This window comes from Psittacula echo, assembly GCF_963264785.1.
Source record: "Psittacula echo genome assembly, chromosome: 7".
In the NCBI taxonomy this organism is placed as follows: Eukaryota; Metazoa; Chordata; class Aves; order Psittaciformes; family Psittacidae; genus Psittacula; species Psittacula echo.
In genome coordinates, this window is record NC_137740.1 from 58,209,872 (window position 1) to 58,229,639 (window position 19,768).

The 19,768-nt window shown below is 48.4% G+C and overlaps 1 protein-coding gene across 1 annotated transcript; it reads left to right on the forward strand.

Annotated features, from left to right (window-relative positions):
• Positions 1-17,756: 17,756 nt before the first annotated feature.
• FOXL2 (forkhead box L2) lies at positions 17,757-18,677 on the forward strand (the record flags this gene model as incomplete). The annotated part of the gene is made up of 1 exon (XM_080623216.1): positions 17,757-18,677. The coding sequence occupies one exon, from the start codon at positions 17,757-17,759 to the stop codon at positions 18,675-18,677; it is 921 nt and encodes a 306-aa protein (XP_080479342.1).
• Between the last annotated feature and the right edge of the window lie 1,091 nt (positions 18,678-19,768).

Below are 19,768 nucleotides of genomic sequence, written 5' to 3' on the forward strand. Positions count from 1 at the left end.
CCCTTGTCCTATCACTACCGTCCCTGAAGAAAAGTCTCCAGCATCCTTACAGGCCCCCTTCGGATACTGGAAGGCTGCTATGAGGTCTCCATGCAGCTTCTCTTCTCCAGGCTGAACAGCCCCAACTTTCTCAGCCTGTCTTCATACGGGAGGTGTTCCAGCCCCCTGATCATCATCATGGCGTCCTCTGGACTTGTTCCAACAGCTCCACGTCCTTCTTATGTTCAGGACACCAGAACTGGATGCAGTAGTCCAGGTGGGGTCTCACAAGAGCAGAGTAGAGGGGGAGAATCACCTCCTTGGACCTACTGCCTCAGATCAATAGAGGCAGCTAAAAAGCATTGCTCTGAACAGGTTGCATTCCACCAGGGAGAACTGGCTTGAGGCTTGGCTCATGAAGAGGCACTGCTGGGGACTGGAAGCTTTTTCTTTGCAATTTGAATGCCTGTATTGTGTACAATTGTTTAATCCTTACTGTTCAATTGATTTTAAAAGTGGATAATCACCACTGAGCTTTAAATACACAGAGGCTGTTGTTGGAGCTACAGATTGTCTTTGTTCATACTAACACTAAATATTTATTCTGGATAAGGATAACCTTAGAAATATGGGGAAACACCTGTGATTGAACTGCTGTGATAACGATCTCTACTCCACACTTCTGCTGCCAATATTTTCCACAAGCCTCACTATATGCAATGGTAAATAATTTCTATTAATTTTGCACTCTTTCTGTCTCATAAATTTGAATGTAGTTGACGCCTGAATCTTTACAACAGGTTGCAAACCCTGAGTCATATCTTTAAGGACCTGTCCTGAATTTTTTAAGGAGTTCTGCCTGACAGAAGCCCTTCTTCTTCCTCCAGCACTAATTGGGTGATGATGATTGGGTCGCTTAAGGAAACACCAGAACAGGAGAAGGCAGCTGGAGACAGTGTAGGAGGAAATCCAAAACCATGCACGGATTGATAAGTTTATGAAGCTACAGCAATATACTGTCTCCCTTCCATGAGTACTGCCAACAGGCAGCTCCTTTCTGTTTGCTCTGACAACACCTTTTATATGACTTCTTTAAAGTTATCTAGAAGATAATGTTTTTACTTGAAAAGTGGAGAATGAAGAGATGTATTTCTCCCTCTGACAATAATATACTCAGTGAAACTGATGCTGAATGCCTTTGTTATAGATATATGAATGTTAAATGTTTCTTCATCTAGCATTATATATTTTTCAATGGAAAATATCTGGTAATTGTGGGGTTTAAATGTCTTACTGATATACCGTGCAGAAACTGAATTACTTCAAATAGTACTCTGCTCCAGAACTACTAATGTGTTTTTAAAGACCCTTTTGAGAAGGGAAGAGTTTTGTAGCATTGATATTTATTTTAAAAAAGAATACAGCCTTTTCACAGAAATTTTCCTACATCTTTGTAAGCATCTCATTAGGCTCTTACCTACGTGAAACTACTGCACTTCAGTGAGTTATACTGAGACTTCTGTAGAATTAGTAGTTTCTTGTCATTTTAGTTGCTGTTAAGCCCCCTGTAAATCTAGACCTTGTGGAGTCAACAGTAAAGTTCCACTTGCTTTAGTGAAGCTGAGATGTCTCCTTCTCAGTGGCAGGAGAAATTTCTCTTTCAGCCATGTACAAAAGCCAGAGGAATGTCATGTCAGAAGTGTTGAAAGCAAGAGCAAGTGAACTGCGATCCCAGCTTGATTCACCTGGAACCTGTGTGAGGGACCTGGAGAAATTGTGTGTGAGAAGAAGTTTGTTCTTAAATTTTCTCATCTGAAAATCCACGTGATCAGGAACTACTCACATCCCAAATTATTTCACTCTTTAAAAGCAGTTGCAGTTCCTACAAGGGGTGACATTTCCCAGGCACAGTGCTGCCCGATTCTGGTCCCAGCACTGCCTGCTTGCATGTTTAGGCAAGAGCTGTGTGCCGTCACAGACCTCAGGATCCATCTTCAAAAGAGAATGTTGCAGCAGAGCACGTTTAACTTTCAGCTGAGATTGGTCTGAGGGCTCAGGAGTTACAACTGTGTCTCCAGCCTTCTCCCCTCTTGTGCTGTTTTGTGCTGCTACGTGAGAACAACATAAATAGTATTTGCTTGCTTCCATTCAAGCAGTTTAACACCCACTGAGAATAGCTTTGTAATGAAGTCCCTGTTTTGAGTAGGAGTGCAGTTTTGACAGCAAAGAAACTCAGTGCTTCTTTTCCATATTAGAGGTGTTATGATCCCAGGATGTATACAAAGCACTGAAAGGCAGCAAATACTATTTTCATTATAATATAAGCAACAAATGGCATTTCCATTATAATTTCCGTTGCATTTTAAATAGCTCTTTGATCAGGTTATATTTATTTGAGATAAAAGAAACATTACATTGCAGCTTAACCTACAGATGCTCTTGTGCTGTTTTAGTTTGTCTTAATAGTGCTTTAAAGGCTGCAGTGAAATCTTTCTATAGACTACTGAATATCCAAGAAATGTGGTGCACCTTTTCTTCTGGCTTCCAGTTCTGGTTATGTTCTTTTAAAGTAAGCTTGTCTAGCTAGAAAAGACAGCCAGCTAAAGAGTGCCTTTCTGTGTATCAGATCCTTTCTCCATGTACTAAACTGCGTAGTGACTATTAGTCTTGTAACTGGTAAGTGCAGGCTGTGGGACAAACATTTTCTATTGTAAGTAGTTATTCCAGAGCTAATAACTAATAGAATAATTAGCTATTCCAGATAGTCTACATGTAGTCCTGGTCTCAAATCAGGAATAGGTAGATGAAACCTAATATATAGATGAAATCTAATAATAGCTTGGAGGCTTCTTTCAGTTCACTGAATTACATTGTAAATGGGCTTTAAGTAGTTAAGTTGCCTTGTGCAAGCAGGGGAATGTGATGGCAGTGGAGGATCTGTAATAGGTTCACCGCTTTCTTCTGTGGTTGTTTCTAAGAAGTATGTAAATTGAGATTATTCCTTCTTTAGCCATTGTGGAGCAATAAACAATGGAGTTAGAATCTCACAGACGAAATGTGCATCTTGTTCTGGAGGGGTTTTCTGTGTGAGTAGAGGACTAGTCATACTCTTGGTCAAAATATGGCCATCTCTGCCAGGGGAAGGGCAGAGTGTACCCATAGCTCTTAGGACAGCCACAGCAGCAAATGAAGGCACCGGGACTTCAGTCTGTAAGTGGAAAGTGGGAAATAAGAAGGGTTAAGGAGCAACTTCTAAATTGTGTTCTCTAGGTGTCACTCATTTAATCAGATGTGGGTAATAGAAAGGAACATAAAGTTAAAATCAGCTGCTTTTGAGTCCTCAACTTGTTAACACAAGCAAGTGTATGACAAATGCTGAAGTCTGAATAAATAGTTTGTCTCCCATAGTACCCCATTTAAGCTTTCAGGTTTGCATATGTCACAGTAAGAGCTGAGAGGTTTCATGTTAACACAAGGCGTTACCAGCCACCTAAACTTGAAGCCAGCTAACAAGTAATGGACCTTAATCAACACAAACCATTTATTTTTAAACAACAACTGAGAAAAGAGAAGCAATGAGAGTTTTATTTTATAGTAAGCAAAAATTCTGACCTCAACTGAAAAAGCCAATAACAACCTGGTCTAGTGGAAGGGGTTCCTATCTGTGGCAGGGATTGGAACTGGATGAGCTTTAAGGTCCCTTCCAGCCCAAACCGGTCTGTGACTTTATGATAGCAGTGAATTGAATACACTTCAGTAACTGTGGAAGGGTCCATTCCAATAGGCCTGTTTTCTTACAGAAATGGTTGACAACACTCAGTATTACTTAACCTACTGAGAAGCATATTTGTAGAAATACCTGCAAACACTTCCAGGCACTTGTATGTGATTCCCTGGGGGACAGATACCTGCAGGGGAGTGTTCTGATTTGAAGTTTCTTGCTGTTGTACTGATATTTGCTTAAAACATCAGCATATTTTCAAAGCTTGCTCGTAGAGCCCTCATAGAAAGATCCAGGAACATTTGCTGATATTAAACATTTTCTTTATTTACTTTAAAATGGCTGGTTTACTATCCAAACTCCTTTTTCTCTATTCCTTAGCACCCATTTACGTAGGAAGGCTGGGAAAAAAAAAAACCCAAAACCAACAAATTAAGTGAAGATGTGAATTTAAAACAAATCACTTTAACATTAAAATCCTGTGTAGGAATTCTTTTCAGAGCTTGAGTGCTCTAAACTGCCTTTAACTTAGTTAACTTGAATGTTTCTTGTTTGTGAATAAGTTGGGAAGTGAAGCCAATTCATTAATATTCTTGAAACATTAATTCAGTATAATTTCCTGGTGTGTGTCTGTAGGCAAACCTGAGGAGCACAGACTGCATAAACAGACTCTAACATGGGTCATTCTTTCTTTCTCTGTCTCTTAGATGCACAGTGGTACCAACAGAGTGATGAGCACTCCTTAAAATATGTATTTGTACCTATCTCTGAGTAAGCAACTCTTTAAAATCCAGTCCAGAGGTCGTGGAAGTTCCTGCAGGGACTGCATTGTTGGAGAGCTGTTTGTTACAGTCCTCTGATGTGGTCTCAGTGTCCCCTTCATCAGATTTTTACTAAGTATTTCAGTAAGAAGATTAAGGTTCAGTGAGGGTGCTGCTCATGCCAGCCTCCCCAAGTATTTGTGTCTTTTTTTGTAATCTAATGCACTGAGACAGAGAAATACTGTGAGCCTTGTACTAAATCTTAAAGGGAGAATTCTTCTGGCAGAATATAAGGCACATACCGATCATCAGTGTTAGATGCTTCTTTGGTTTAATCTGTGCTGATCTTTACTATCTATGGAGCATAGATATGGAGTGGGGTTTGGGATCATAAATGCTGTGAGCATCATGGTGCAGCAGTGTTGTGTGCACAGTTTCTTCTCCACTGACCACTTGGAGCCTTTGAAACTCTAATTTATGCTTTTCCAGTATAGAATGTAATAGCATCCCTGTTAAAAATAAAGGAAAAAACCCTACTCTTGAATTTATACCAAATATTTAATGGCAAAATCACAATTTTTGATTCCACTTAGCAGTTTGGCAGTGGAAAGACCCTACTGTGTTCTTTCTTTGAAGTCAAACAAAAAAAATCTGGCCTGGATTCAGTATTTGGGGAGAAGAGATTTGCATTGTGTAACAATTACTCTCCTAATGCCATGGGACACTCAGGGTGCATCGTGTTTTCCTGAGACAAACATTTAGTTCATCCTTTGTTTTTATACCAACGGCTACTCACGTGAGGCTTGTAGAAAAGGAAGGCACCTTCTGTCTCATGGGAGATCATCTTCTCATTAGCCCTGCTGATTTTCCTAAAGATTTTGCTTCATGCAATGCATTATAATTATATGACAGGAGAACACTGGAGAATATGGCATAGCATTTCCCATAGGTTTCCTTTCTGAGATAAGAAAGATAAACATTCTGCTTTGCTTCTCCAAGAAGGACAAAAAAATTCCCCCCCTGCCATTTCCGGCAAGGCAGTTGGATGTGAGCCGCTCTCTGGAGCTGATGCTTTCCACTGCCAGACAATGATCTGTGTCAGGCAGGGAAACGGGCTGTACAAAGTAAGGAAGCCCCCTGGACCGAGGTGTGTGTCCTCAGCTTCCTGAGAATGTGCCTTATCGCCCAAGGGTCCCTACACACTCCCAGGGCTTTATCTGGGCAGCTCCCAGAGGGGGGCAGCTCCTGTTTGTTTTTCCAGGGCGCTCTCTGTTCTAGGGGACACCCGGGCGGCCTTTCATTGGATTTCTCCTTTGTTCCTCCTGGATTGCTGTGACTTCAACCAAAGTGGGAGGAGCACGAGCAGGACCGAGGTCTGGTTTGGGGTACGCAGAGCTTGACTCTAAATGACCCACCTCTCTTTCAGCCCCAACACTCAGGCCAGGGAAATGTTTTCCTTAGAGTGGCTTTCCTAAAGCAGGCAGAGAAGCTCCGGTTACAGGACTAAAGTGAGCAGCAACGATGCTTTCCATTTGCTCCACTCCCTACAGTCTGAATTGTGCAAAAGGGGGAAAAAATACCTAGGCATTGCTTTCCCATACCAGCTGGGAAGCATGTGCTGCAGTTCCCCAAAAGCCTGGGTGGGTGGGTGAACGATTTAAAAGCTTTAGAGGGGTTCAACAGGAGAAGCTGTAAAATTGAAGTAATGCTCCTAGTGTTAGTGGTTAACAAGAGAGTGTCAGACATGGAAAGGTTTGTTCCTTGATAGCCTCAGAGCTTTGCAGCTCCCTGCGTTTCTGTTTAACTTTCTTGTTAAGTTTCTTGTTTAACTTTCTCATTTGTAACTTCTTTGATTATTCACACACCAAGTTTTGTAACGCACTGACATCTGCTGTGTGTTTGACTAACGCAGCCACTGCAGAGCTGACATGAGCCTTGCGGGCTACGTGTAACAGGCCTTTAGAAATCAGAATTAAGGAAAGGGGGAAGCAGAGCGGGAGAACCTGGTGCGTTGTTGCTACAAGGAGGTAGGAGGGAGCAAGGCCCTTAAGCGGCTTGTATTATAGTTGTTTTGTTGGAAGCAATAGTACAAAATAAGCTCATTTCAGTCACACAGACAGCAGCTCTATTGATTGACTCTAGTTATCACCACTTATGAAAGAGTTATATTAGCTCAGTTTTTCCTTTTTTGTTCTCCTGTCTGAGTAGGGTTGTGGTGATGTGATGGGCCTGATATGATGGGCTTATGATCCTGATAAAGAGCTTTCCTGCCAGCGTTCATAAACACTGAAATTGAGAAGAAAGAGTGTAGCTTAGTAACCTCCCTACCTGCACAGTGAGCACTGCATAATCTGCAACTATTCTGTGAGACGGGAGCAGCCACCACCCCACCAACAAATCACTGCAGGTCCTAGAGCAGGAGCAGTTGCAAGATAGCATCACTTGTCAAATACTAAACCAAACTGAAGACAGTCATCCAGTTGACAGTAGCAAACTGTCTGGTCTAAAGCTGCTGGTCTAAAGTTGGTCTAAAGCTTCCCTGGGACATTTCACCTGGGGATGTGTCGTGGTTTAAGGCCAGTCAGCAACTCAGAACCATTCAGCCACTCGCTCACTCCCCCCAGGCAGGATGGATCTCTGGGAGGGGTGTGAGGCAGGGGAGATGCTCCATGGCAGTGTGGGACAATCCTGTCACCGCTGCCTGTGAACTCAAGGTGAAGCCTTCAACACTCAAACTCAGCTCCCAGCTTGTGCCTCTGCCAGGATACATCTCAGCTGGACATTTCAGAGACCCAGGGCAGTACAACTCAGAAAGCTTTTATCAAACCAGTTTTAAATGAGAGCCTGACTTGGCCCAAAGGAATAGTTAGGCAGTTTTGCTTTGTCAAAAATTGATGGTATTTCTCATAAAACTGAAAAGCTGGGATTTCTTTTTTTTCACATTCTTCTGCTGAAAATAATTGTTTATAAAAACACACTTTTTTCTCCAGAAGAACCCAAAGGATTTTACTAACTTCAGGGTAGAATCTCTTCTACAACAAAGACTGAAAATCTAACAGTCTATTTGGAAACGGGGGAGCCTCCTAACAGATGGTTTATCAAGATACAGACTTATCCAAGCTCTTTGAATCAGTGAGTTTTATGGCTGTCCCTCGCATTAGTCCTTCTATGGGTAACATTAAGGTAGGAAGTCCCTGAGGCTGGCAAGTTTCTATAAGCAAGAAAGGATAGTTGGCCTTACTTCTTTTTTTCTTTTCCCAGTGCTGGCTGTAAAAACTTACATTGTAAATGTATAGTTTAAAAAAACACTGGGATTCAAATGTGCCATAAACTGTAGCTTCTCCTTTTGGTAATTCCCAGCAAATGTGCAAAATATCTGCAAGGCCTTTACAGTGCTGGAGTAGCACCTCACCCAACAGAAAGAACTGAAATACAAAAGTACCTTCTCATTATGAGGAATCTGAAAGAGCAGGGGAAATCCTCCTCCCCCAGAGATCAAGAGGGAAATTCCTTTTTAGTTTCAAAAGGACAAAAATTTAGCTTTGTATTACTGTTCAAAAGCCCTGGTGTTTCTATTGCTTTGCAGTCTTCCCACAAGCAGGGAAGAGATACAGCTGTCTACATCTTCATGCAAAGCTATGGTTCTTTATATCCTTCCATCAGTTTTATAGGTCAGTAGAGGGTTTGCTCCTGGGTCGTACTCAGGAAATTCCTTCAGGGGCACATAGCATTAAAAGATTGCTGACTTTCTCTCTTTCATGGTTTTAATGGGAGCGATGTCTTCCTTGAAAGCCTCTGCTGAAGTGCCCTTCATTCGTTGTTTTTAATGCCTCTTCTGGTCAAGTTCTAAATATCACATTTTCAAACTGAGACATCTGCCATTAGCAATCATAATCAGTATTTAGACATATGAGTTCCCAGGTGCATTCAAAGATATTGCATATTACTCATTCTGAGAAACTACGTGTACGAAAATGTGACAGTAAATGAGTAGCAGAGGATCCGATAGCAAGTAGAATTCTGCTTTATGCCTTCCAGCAGTGATGCTGTTTCTAAAACACTTGAAGTGCCTGAAGTGTAACCTGTTGTCTAAATGCTGTATATTATTCCAATCATAACATCGACTGGTAGAGACTCATGCGTCAGTGAGAGTTGTAATTGTTGATGAACTAGCTTATCAGGTGAAGCTGAGCCTATTTCTCTTCATTGGAGTGTAAGCCATGTATAGGGCTGAATTCATTCCCTGATACAGACGAAGAGCTGCTCTCTCTCAGGATGCTAGGATACACAAAGCACTGAAAGCTGACAAATCACCCAAGGCAAAAATCTGGGGTTTTCTTAATAAAAAGAAAATCAAAACAAAGCAGCCAAACCCCTTTATTTCCTCTGTTACCGATTTAAGTCAGATAAAATCAAGATTAAAAAAATGCCCTGCCCATTAAATAGGAACCACGGAAGAACAATTTTTAACATTTTTAAACTATTATTCCAAATATCTGCTGAAGATTTTAGGATATATTGAGTGCAGTACGTGCTTCTGTATTTAGTGGGCATTGCGAAAGCTAAGCCAAACTTGCAGCCAGTGAACAGAACTGGCTCAATGCACTATTCAGTCATGTGGCACACTGAGTAGTAGCCTTCCCATGCAAATAATACTAATTATGCTTAATGTGAGACACCTATGGCACTGGGAAGATGAAGATGGATGATATGGAGCTAGCAAGGTATCTAACGGGAAAAGGAAGAAGTAGGAGAGAGGTTTGTTTTGCAAATAATTGCATTTTGTTGTTAAATTACATACGTGATGTTTATATTCTGAACCCCCATGGGCATTGTGGTGATTCTTAAAAGCCCCAAGGCTATTTATGCCCCATCACACCCTTGCCTTTAGCCAGAGTTCTGCAGGAGCTGCTCTGGCCAAGGTCTCTGGGAGATGGGCTGGAGCTTGGAAACATTCGGCATTCCTCACCCTTCCTGTTTCCAAACAGCACCATCTCTGGGGTGGCCAGCCCTGAACCACACCATCAGGAAGATGTTAGTATGTCCTGACCTCCATGCAGAGCTGCTGCTCCCTGACCAGGTTGTGCTGGCTCTGACTGAACCTCTGACTTGAACCCTTGGGTCATGGTGTGGAATTATTTGTTCTTAGCATAGGTTGGACTTGCCTGGGGGGCTTCACTTCTCCTGACAGCTATTCTTATAATGGGTGTATCTCTCTTATTTGATGTAAGGGCTGGCTACAAAGTGGATGAAAAAATTAAAACAAGTTAAAATGAAATTTTAACTTTTACCTTTTTAAGTTTTTTAACTTCTGACTACGAACTGTAGTCAAATGAACGGACTGAACTTTCATCTGCACCTCAACTGGATTTCAGCCAAGCCCCTTCTGAGAGCCTAAGAAAGTTTGGGGTTTGTTTTGGGGTTTGGGGCTTTTTGTTGTTGGTTAGTCTGCTCTGCATTTGCTTGCTCACATTGCAACCAAGAGTAGAAATGCTGGAAGACTGTGAGCAACTCTGATCTGCTGTTTCTGGCCAGACCAAAAGCAGGACAAGCTGGAAATGTCCTGCAAATTCCCATTTTTGGTAAATTTCCAATTCAGGTCTGCACTCTCAGAAGGCTGGAGTAAGATGAGATTAATTAAAAGACCTCAGGGTGACTGTACAGACAAAAGTCAACTTCCAGAATTTAGGTGGCTGAGCTCAAACTGAAATATTTGGCTGCTTCTTCAAGGTTTCTGTTCTTGCTGTGAAGGGAAATCTAATGTTTTGGGATTGCATTGTACTTCCAAGCCCATTAGCTGGTTGGAACAATGCAGGTGTCCAAGGAGCAGATATGGATATGGCATCCCAACCTGTATATCTCCAGTGAGTGTATGCTTTCAAGTTGCACATTCAAGTTTTTGGGGGACTGTGTATAATCTGAAATTGATGTTGGGTAAAGCTTAGCTCTAGTTCTTCGCCTCCAGAAGGAAGAAAATTACTTGTGTCACATCACTTTTAACCTGATTTTCTAGAGATGGCATGTGGCTTGGTCCAGCAAAACAGATTTGTTCTCAGATCAAACCTAGTTGTATCACACAGTCTCATTATTTTTTTAGAAACATAGTAGTTACATTTAAAAGGGAACAAACTTGTGCTTCTAATTGTTGTAAAGTGCAGCATGTACTCAACAGAGGTACAGCTAGAGTTGGGAGCTGCCACGTATTCCTCCTGAATGTGGGCTGCATCTAACACTCCCAGTTTTTAAAAGGAGGTGGATGCAGTTTGTTGGGGCATGGTAGTCCTGTCTCACTTTTGCTCTGCCCTGTGTATATGGCAGGTTATTGTTTCAGCCAGGGCTTCTTTTTAATAAGATGGGGGAGAAGCTTGTATGTATACGCAGTTATTCACAAATTGTTTATATAGGTAGCATGTACATAAACTCCAGATGTGGACAGCCTATTTTAAAACAAAAGCACCCTGTTCCTGGCTAACCTAACCGCTCCTACACTTTCTAGAACACCTTGGGACGTGACTACTTAACTGTAACCAAGTTAAACTGCTTCTAGTTGCTCAGAAATGGAACAGAAACACAACTTACATGATCATAATGCAGATAGCAAACTCTGGGTATATGTGTGGATTTTACAGTACTCTGCTACATGTGCACAGCTTTGCTCCCAGGGCAGCACGTTGCCTGCAGCAGAAAGTGGTCAGAGAGCCCTGAATATGCCCCGCACAAACTCTCAGGGAGCTGCTAAAGACAAAACTTGAATTCACAGTATACAGATAAGCTGCCCAAACCCAGTGGCCTGAGTGAGTCACCACAAGCTACTCGCTCACACTAAAACTGGTGTAGCTGCAAACATGTGCAAGCATGTCTCTGGCTGGCCAGGTCTGTTGTGGGAGCACGCGTATCCCTGTACGCTGCCACAGCAAAGTGCTCCCAGCATGGACACAGCTAACTAGCAGTGTCTACTCCTAGAGCTGTCTTCACCCTCAAGCCTGTAGTACAGGCTCTCCAGATTAGAATAGCTTTGACAGTATGACTGTCTCTCTAAAAGGCTTTTGTCAGCAAAGGTTTATCCAGTGGGGAATCACTCTTCTTCCAGTCACTAACACTCCAGTCATGTTGTTATATCATGTGGCTGGATCTATGTCTCCAAAATTTAAGAGTTTCAACCTGAATACCTGAATAACCTTTTCAAATATTGTTTCCTTAAAGGAATAAAGTCCTAGATCCTGGCTGAAAACAGACTTCAGTAGGTTATAGGATTTCAGAGAGAATGATGGCTATAGTTTGGGACCCAGTTCTCCAAGAATAGACTCCGCAAATTCTCTTTGATGTCACTACACTGCTTGGAAGACTTTTTTCTTTAACCTCTTCTTTTTTTCCTTCTTTTTTCCTTCTAAGCACACACACACATACACACACACACCCCTTCCTCCAGTAATCTGAAATTAGTACCACTTTCTCTGCTTGGATCTTAATCAGTGCAACTTTTGAAACAGTCTAAAGGAGCATGCAGTTTTCTTAGTACCTAAAAATGAGCTGTGAAACAGTACATCTCTGCAGCAACAGTGGGAGAAGCCTGCTTTGGCTCTATTTTTGTTGTACAATGCTATTAATTTGCAACTTCAGGGTGATCTGGACAGGAGTGGACTTGCATGGTTCAGGGTTTTTTTCTCTTTTCTTTTTTTCCCACCCATGCTTTGTAGAAAAATAAGCATCAATGTCACAGTGCTAAGAAAGAACAACTTGCTTTGGAAGTCATCAGGCTCTGACACAAACGATCTTTGCTTCGAGCTTCCTAAGGAGACATAATTTTTCCTCTGTCAAAAAAGAGGAGGCTGGCTTGTTTGTTTTTATTTGCAGCATTCGGCAGCATTGCTGTAGGCCACTGACTGCAGGATGGCAGTAACACAGGATTATCCTGCAGAGCCGTAACTAGTGAATCCATAACAGCCAACCTGAACTCTGCTGCGGGCTGCCATTTAATACCACAAGAAACTGTTTGCATTTCATCATGTAACCGGTTGTGTGAATTTAAGAACCTTCCCTGGATCAGGCTGTGTTTTCAGATGAAAGAAAGGAACTACCAAATGGTAGAGTGAAATATATAGTTTGTTTTCCTGTAGGCCTATCCTCTAAGCGTAAACAAATAGACTGCAGTGAAGGCTCTGGCTCGGGCTACAGAAAAGAAACCGAGCAGAGATGGGAAGTAGGAAAAGGTTGGGGCTGGCTTTTCTTGTAAGAGAGGTTTCTCTGATATCGAGGCTGTAGGAACAGGCTCACAATGAAATGAAACAGTGAAAAATGCCTTTACAGAGTCAGCTGAAGGGGGAAATCTACTCTCCTGATCCTAAAACCTTTCCCTCTAACATTCCCATCGGAGCGCGTATAGAATTGAGCCCGTTTGTGACTTTTCCCTCAGGGTCTGTTAGATGGGCTTTTATTCAATGTGATTTCAGTCATCAGATCATAATAAAGTTGCTCTGTTCCTCATGAAGCTCACATTATGGATGTACAGCCATCATGGTCTATGGACTGCTTAGTTTTTCCTGTAAAAACAGAAATCCTTGTACGGCTGGGAGCTTGTAAAAACAAGCCTGAAGCTACCCAAATTTTTAGCTTTACAGTATAAACGAGAAACTAAATTCTTCACTGCAAAACATATATGCACCTATATATGCTCGAGTTTTTGACAATGAGACTCATTCATGCAGAAGACGACACTTTCCAGGTGAATATTGCCTTGTTCTAGCATCACACGCCAAGTAATGTAGTTGAAGGGCGTTTATGAAATGTTCGGGAATCCTGAGCAAATGGGAGAGTAGGATTGTGTGTTTGGGGTGTCTCGAGGTGAGCTGCAGGCCGAGCGAGAGGTGAGGTGCTGAAAATGAAGCTTTCTCAGGGCAGAGTTTGGAGTCTAAAGGGAGCAATTTGATCTCAAGTAATGGTGGTTATTCCCGGTTGCCAAGTGCTGTGCCGCTAATCGGCACCTCCAGTACCGAGTCCTCCCTGCCCTCGAGTGTCGTTTAGACACCCATCGTTTAGACACCCGAAGGGAGAGACTCAGGCTCTGGAGGGGAAGCGGCTCTGCCCCGCTTGGCTGCGGCTGAGGACACTGCGCCCCGCGGACACCTCCGAGCTGCTCTGCCCTCCCGCACGTAGGGAACACGGGAAAACGCCTTCGAGCCTTGTAATAGATTACATCTAATGGATTTTTCACCGAGACCGGAATATTTGATTTCCCGCAGTACAATTAGTTAATGCTCGGGAGCGCCGGCGTGCAGGGCAGACCCCCACATGCCGGGTTTACACGTAGCCGTATTCTCCCGTTTGTTAGGGGAATGAATGCTCCACGATCTTAAAGACCGGTAGCATTAGGGGAAAGAAGTGGGGAAAGGAAGAAACTAGGATTACTTGCAACGGCGGCACGGTGACGGCGTGTCCCGGCTGCCTTGGTGGCTGTACAGAGGAGAGGAAGGGACCTGGGGCCCAGGACCCGCTCGTTTGAGAAACAGGGACTCGGGACACGCAGCGGCTGGGTCCGCTTATAAAGCCGTGTCCGTGCCTCTCCTACGCGAGCCAAATTAACTCGAGTTAATGTATCTCCTGGGGCTGTCGGAAAGGGTGGTTTCTTGCGGCGGCACCAGCAGAGTGTCCGGCTCCGTGCCTCCCGGAGCGGAGCCGGAGCCGCAGAACGGGCAAAGCGGCCGTGTCGCCTGCCCTCCGTCCGGGTGCCGGTGCAGGCGGAGGGAGCCCTGCCCCGGTGCCTGCGAGCGGCTGCAGCAGCCGAACGGGAGCGGTGTTCTCCGAGTCAGGGGCGTCCCACCGCTCCCCGCCGGAGACACGTTTTCTCTCCAAGCGGAAAATAAGTAAATAAATAAATAAAGTGTGTGAGAGGAAGCCTGCCACATTTTCAAACAAACTGATCTCAGCCCTTCCAGGTAAAGCCTGCGCTGCTGCCTGCACGGGGGTGAGTAGAAAAAACCAACCCCTACTCGGGCTCCTTCTTGCGTCTTGCCCGCTCTGCAACGGCCGGCACGGCTTCCGTAGGAGCCCTGTCCGCGGTGCCGTGTCCCCGCCGCGCTCCCCGGTGTCCCAGCTGGAGCCCCCCGCCGCTTGCCGTGACCCGCTCTGCACGGCAATTCCACTCGCGGGAACGGTCCCGGCCGCTTCCCCGCCGAATACCGGACTTGATTTGGGAAGGCGGACCCGGCCCGGCTCGGTACCGGGGAAGCACGCCGAAGCTCAGAATTGCAGCCCTCCTCGGGGCCCTGGGTTGGACGGCCAGGGCTGAACCCCTCTCCGCCCGCCTCCTTCCCGGCTTCCCTGCACTGGGAACGGGCTGGGGCCGGGGCTGCTCTGTGTGAAAAAAGCGAGAGCCCCTTCCCCGCCGCCCCTCAGCGTTGTGCCGTGGGATCTGCCTCTCTTCGCAGCGGGACGGTGTCCGGGCATCGGCGCCGTGAGTCCTGCTCCATTGCTACCCTCCTCCTGCGTTCCCTACCCCCGAGGGCAGCAGGCCCGGTCCGGGAGCAGCTTCGCTGTCTCCTCCGTTCGATTTGTCCCGGTTTGTTTGACTCCTTGTCCGGCCCCGGGAGCGGCGGGGGCTCCCCCAGGCTCACCGGCACGGGGCCTCTGTCCCGGATTGTGGCGGTATCCTCCGCTCCTCACCGGTGATGGGCTTGCTGCGTCCCTCTGCTCACTGCCCAACCCCGTTCATTGCATTCCCCTCGCTGCGACATGTCTGTGAGTGCCGGTAGGAAGCCAGCTCTCTGCTGAACTGCAGCCACAGTGTCCAGGCTCGGCTGTCGTGGCGTAATCACACGGTTTAATGTCCCAAGAAGGGCCTAATTAAGACGGGGGAGAGGGGACAGCCGGGCAGTGCCCGTGGGTCAAACATTCAAGTAGCTGCACACGGGGCTTCACGCTCACCTTTGCCGCTGCTCGGCCCGATCGCCGCTCCCAGCTCTGGGCTGAGCTGCCGCCCTTGGGTGTTCATCCGAAAATCCCCTTTGGTGGGGCTGTCAAAAGAACAACAAACCCAAATAAGCCCCTCGGATGTCAAATGTCCTCTGTGAAACAGGCAGCCCTGGTAAGGAGCTGGGCGCCCGGCTTAGGAGTGCAAAGGGAGGAATGTGCCGTTTGGCGGAGGTGATGACACACGCAACAGTGCTGTTACACCTGCATCGGGCCTCGCCGCGGAAATGCCTCCGAGGAGGAGCGCCGGGAGCAGCCTGGGTGGCCGGCAGAAAGCAGCCGGGCCGGCCCAAGGGGGCCATGCAGCCCCGGCCCCGGGCGCGGCAGGGCACGGCTGCCCTGCGCGGAGGCACCCGCCGCGGAGCCTCCGAGGAACGACAGGGGAGGAAAACCGCGGACAGCGTCTCTCCCTCGGGCCCCATTCTTCCGAGGTTTCGTTTATATGCTTTAGTGGGGTACTTTGAGGGTGGCGTGCTCTGCTCTGCGGCTTTGTGCGGAAATAGAGGGGCCTCGAATCTGTGACCGAATTAATACGGTCCACGCTTTAGGATACGCGTTTCGCCGCCGGTGGGAGCCGGGGGGTTCGTTATATGGCTGTAGACGAAGACGCAAAACCGTATTTGGACAGAGAAATATAAAGCTACATAGAAATAGAATGGCTTCCCGAGGGCTAGTTTATTTTTCCGTTTCTAGATCTCAGACCACCTTCACCCACAAATAGCCTCCACCGGAGGGGAGGGGGACCCGTGTGCCCTTGGCTGGACAGAGGAATCGGAGCTCCGCACATGGCGCGCTGAAGCCCCGGGGCACCCCGACGGGAGGGGCGGCTGCGCCGGCTGCGCTGTTCGAGGGCAGTCAGGCCCCGCCGGGCTGGCGTTTGATTAACGAAAACTGATGTAGCGCATAAAACCCGCGGGGCGCGGAATAGCGCTGAGCGGCGGCTCACGTTCGGGAACGGCAGAAGAGAGCCCGAGGGCCCCGGCCGCGGCCCCCAGGCCATGCGTAGCAGCTCCGAGGGCAGCTTCTGGACAGCCCTAGAGTGGAGACCCCAAGCCGTGCTTGAGTGCGTGAGAGGGGATCGGGTCCTTGTGGTTGCACCCCCGGGGCGGACCGACAGCGCGGTTGGGGAGTGTAGGTGACCCTGGCCCTATGGAGATAGGCCTGGCTCCCTCGGCCGCGCTGTTTGAAAGGGAGGTTCCGGAGGACAAACAGGGCTAGGCTGCCCTCTTCCCGGGAACCTGGCTAAGGGCTCCGTTAGAAACCAGCGCAAAGTATTCTCCGTCTGCTTCTGTACCCGAGGTGGGAGCAGTCCCGTGTTAGTGATTTCTTATTATACGACACCTCCGCTGGGGGGGGGGGGGGGGAGGAGAGGAGAGGGGGCCTCTACCTGAAGGCAGAGAAGGGGAAGGAGCAGGGCAACGTCGGTGCAGCATATGCCGCACGACGAACCGTGTGAAACCAGCCGGAGCCGCGCAGGTGAAGGAGCAGGAAAACTGGCCGGGTGTCACCCATCGCCTCGTCACCCTACACCAGCCCTCGGGGCGCCTGTCAGCCCCGCAGCCTACTTCGCGGGGAGAGAGAAGGAGAGACCTGACACCGTTTGCTCTGCCTCCTGCAAATAAGGGCTGCAAGAACCGACTTGCAGGCAGCGGCAGCAGCCTCCTTGTGCTCCCCGGGCGCGATCGGTTGGCGGGGCCCGGGGCCAAGACATACAAACGCGTCCGCGTGTGCGGCTGGACGTCCGGGACACCCCGCACCCGCCGCCTCCGGCGCGGCCCCTAGCCGGGCGGGAGGGAAGCCCACTGCCGAGGGCCCCATCGGAGCTCCTCGGGCAGGCGGGCGGCGGAGGCTTGATCGGTGCCCCCCCGGAACCCGCCTCCCCCTTAACTTCTCCCCCCTCCCCGCCCCGGTGGCGCTACCGAGCCGGGGCGGTTCCGCGCCGCTCCGCGGGGCTACGTCGGGCCGCGTGTGCGCGGGGCTGAGCGCGGCGCCGTGACTGCGGGGTGAACTCGGCCGTGCCCAGCGGCTCGGCGGCGATAGGGGAGCGGGCTCTTGACGAAAGCGGAACTCGGCCGGGCCCATACAAATCAGAAAAGAGCCCGGCCGCGGCGGCAGAGGGGAGCGGAGCCCGCGGGGGCAGGGACGCTGCCGCCTCCGCGCTGCACGGACCAGCGGCGCCGCTAAAGGCGCCTCCCGATCTTCGTCCCGGTTTCGACCTCTGCCCCGGTCTTAGCGAGCGCCGGGAGGGACAGGACGGCCTCCGGCACCGGGCTCCGCACATCGGGCAAGCCCTCCGCAGCCGTGCCGCGGGCGGCGGGACGCGGGGCACCATGATGAACAGCTACCCAGACCGCGAGGAGGACGCGGTGGCGCTGCTGGCTCATGACACCGGCGGCAGCAAGGAGCCAGAGCTGGTCAAGGAGGAGCTGGGCGCCGAGAAAATCCCTGAGAAGCCGGACCCCTCGCAGAAGCCCCCCTACTCCTACGTAGCCCTGATCGCCATGGCCATTCGGGAGAGCGCGGAGAAGAGGCTCACGCTGTCCGGGATCTACCAGTACATCATCAGCAAGTTCCCTTTCTACGAGAAGAACAAGAAGGGCTGGCAGAACAGCATCCGCCACAACCTCAGCCTCAACGAGTGCTTCATCAAGGTGCCCAGGGAGGGCGGCGGCGAGCGCAAGGGCAACTACTGGACCCTGGATCCCGCCTGCGAGGACATGTTCGAGAAGGGCAACTACCGCCGGAGGCGAAGGATGAAACGGCCTTTCCGGCCGCCCCCGACCCACTTCCAGCCCGGCAAGACCCTCTTCAGCCCCGACACCTACGGCTACCTCTCCCCGCCCAAGTACTTGCAGTCTACCTTCATGAACAACTCGTGGCCGCTGGCGCAGCCCCCTGCGCCCATGCCCTACGCCTCCTGCCAGATGTCTGGTGGGAACGTCAGCCCCGTCAATGTGAAAGGACTCTCGGGCCCGGCATCCTATGGCCCCTACTCGCGCGTGCAGAGCATGGCGCTGCCCAGCATGGTGAACTCCTACAACGGCATGGGCCACCACCACCACCACCCGCACGCCCATCACCCCCAGCAGCTCAGCCCGACCAGCCCCGCGCCGCCCGCGACCCCGGCGGCGAACGGAGCCGGCCTCCAGTTCGCCTGTGCCCGCCAGCCCGCCGAGCTGTCCATGATGCACTGTTCCTACTGGGAGCACGACAGCAAACACAGCGCCCTGCACTCCCGCATAGACATCTAGGGATCTTTGGCCGATCGCTCACCGCCCTTGCACCGGCTCCGCTGCCACTCTGAGATCCTGCCGCCTTCTCCTCCGTTCTCGGGTCTCTCCTGCTCTCCAGCCGCGGACTTTCCTCTCTCTGTGCCTAAACTGTTGCGGTCGGGAAACGGCGGCCCTGTTCCGTGTGTAGTGTAAGTGTAAGAACCGTCCTACGAGGAGGAGAAGGCGGTGTAAGTGCGAGAGCCGGTGGCTGGGGCTCTACCGCTGGGCGAGCTCGGATTTACCGTTCGTTTCTTTGCTCGTGTTTGTGTGTGTGTTCGTTGTTTGTGAGACGGTTTGGTTTGGGGTTTTTTCTTTTTCTTTTTCTTTTTTTTTTGGGGGGGGGGGGGGGCATTTAATTAAAAATAGGCTGTTTAGCCCTCAAAATTCTTCTCCTTTATAATTCAGCCGTAATCCTTTTGGACTCAGCCTTGGGGAGAGTGAAAAGCGGAGCTTGTAAATAGCGGCGTCATTTCCATGCGTGGCGGTGCGGGCTGGCGAGGCCTAGGCACTGCCGTGGTGCTCGTCCTCCTCTTCATCTGCTCTTTCTTTTTCCTCGGACTGCAAAACACCGCGCTTCTTCCGAGCCGCGGATTTCTGTCAAAATAGTACTTAGGTGGGGACTTCTGGAGCAGCGGGAGATGTCCGGTATTGCCGGTTGTCAGAAACCAACAACCGAACCCGCCAGCGTCACTCGGGAAACGTTTCGGTGTCCGTAAAATATAGTTTTAAAAGGAGACAATGTCCTCTGAGGTCTTAAAAGTAACTTTATACAGGTCTAAAAAAATATTTTGACGTTACAACAGAAGAAAAAAAAAAAAAAGACGGTTTCCTGTAAATTGGAATATTTTTTCCGTGTGCATATTATTATTAATAATGAAAGTTTAAACTATCTTCGGGTTTTTTTGGCCCCAAACCTGGCCCAAAATGGATTCTCCGGTAGGTTCTGCTTTCGAATGCTTGCCCTTTATTCTTAAAACGTTTTGATCCTTCGATTTTACATAGATTAATGTGAAGAAAAAAAAAATAGCGTTTATAATACAGGGGCCAGTTCGTAGCGATTTTGTAAACGT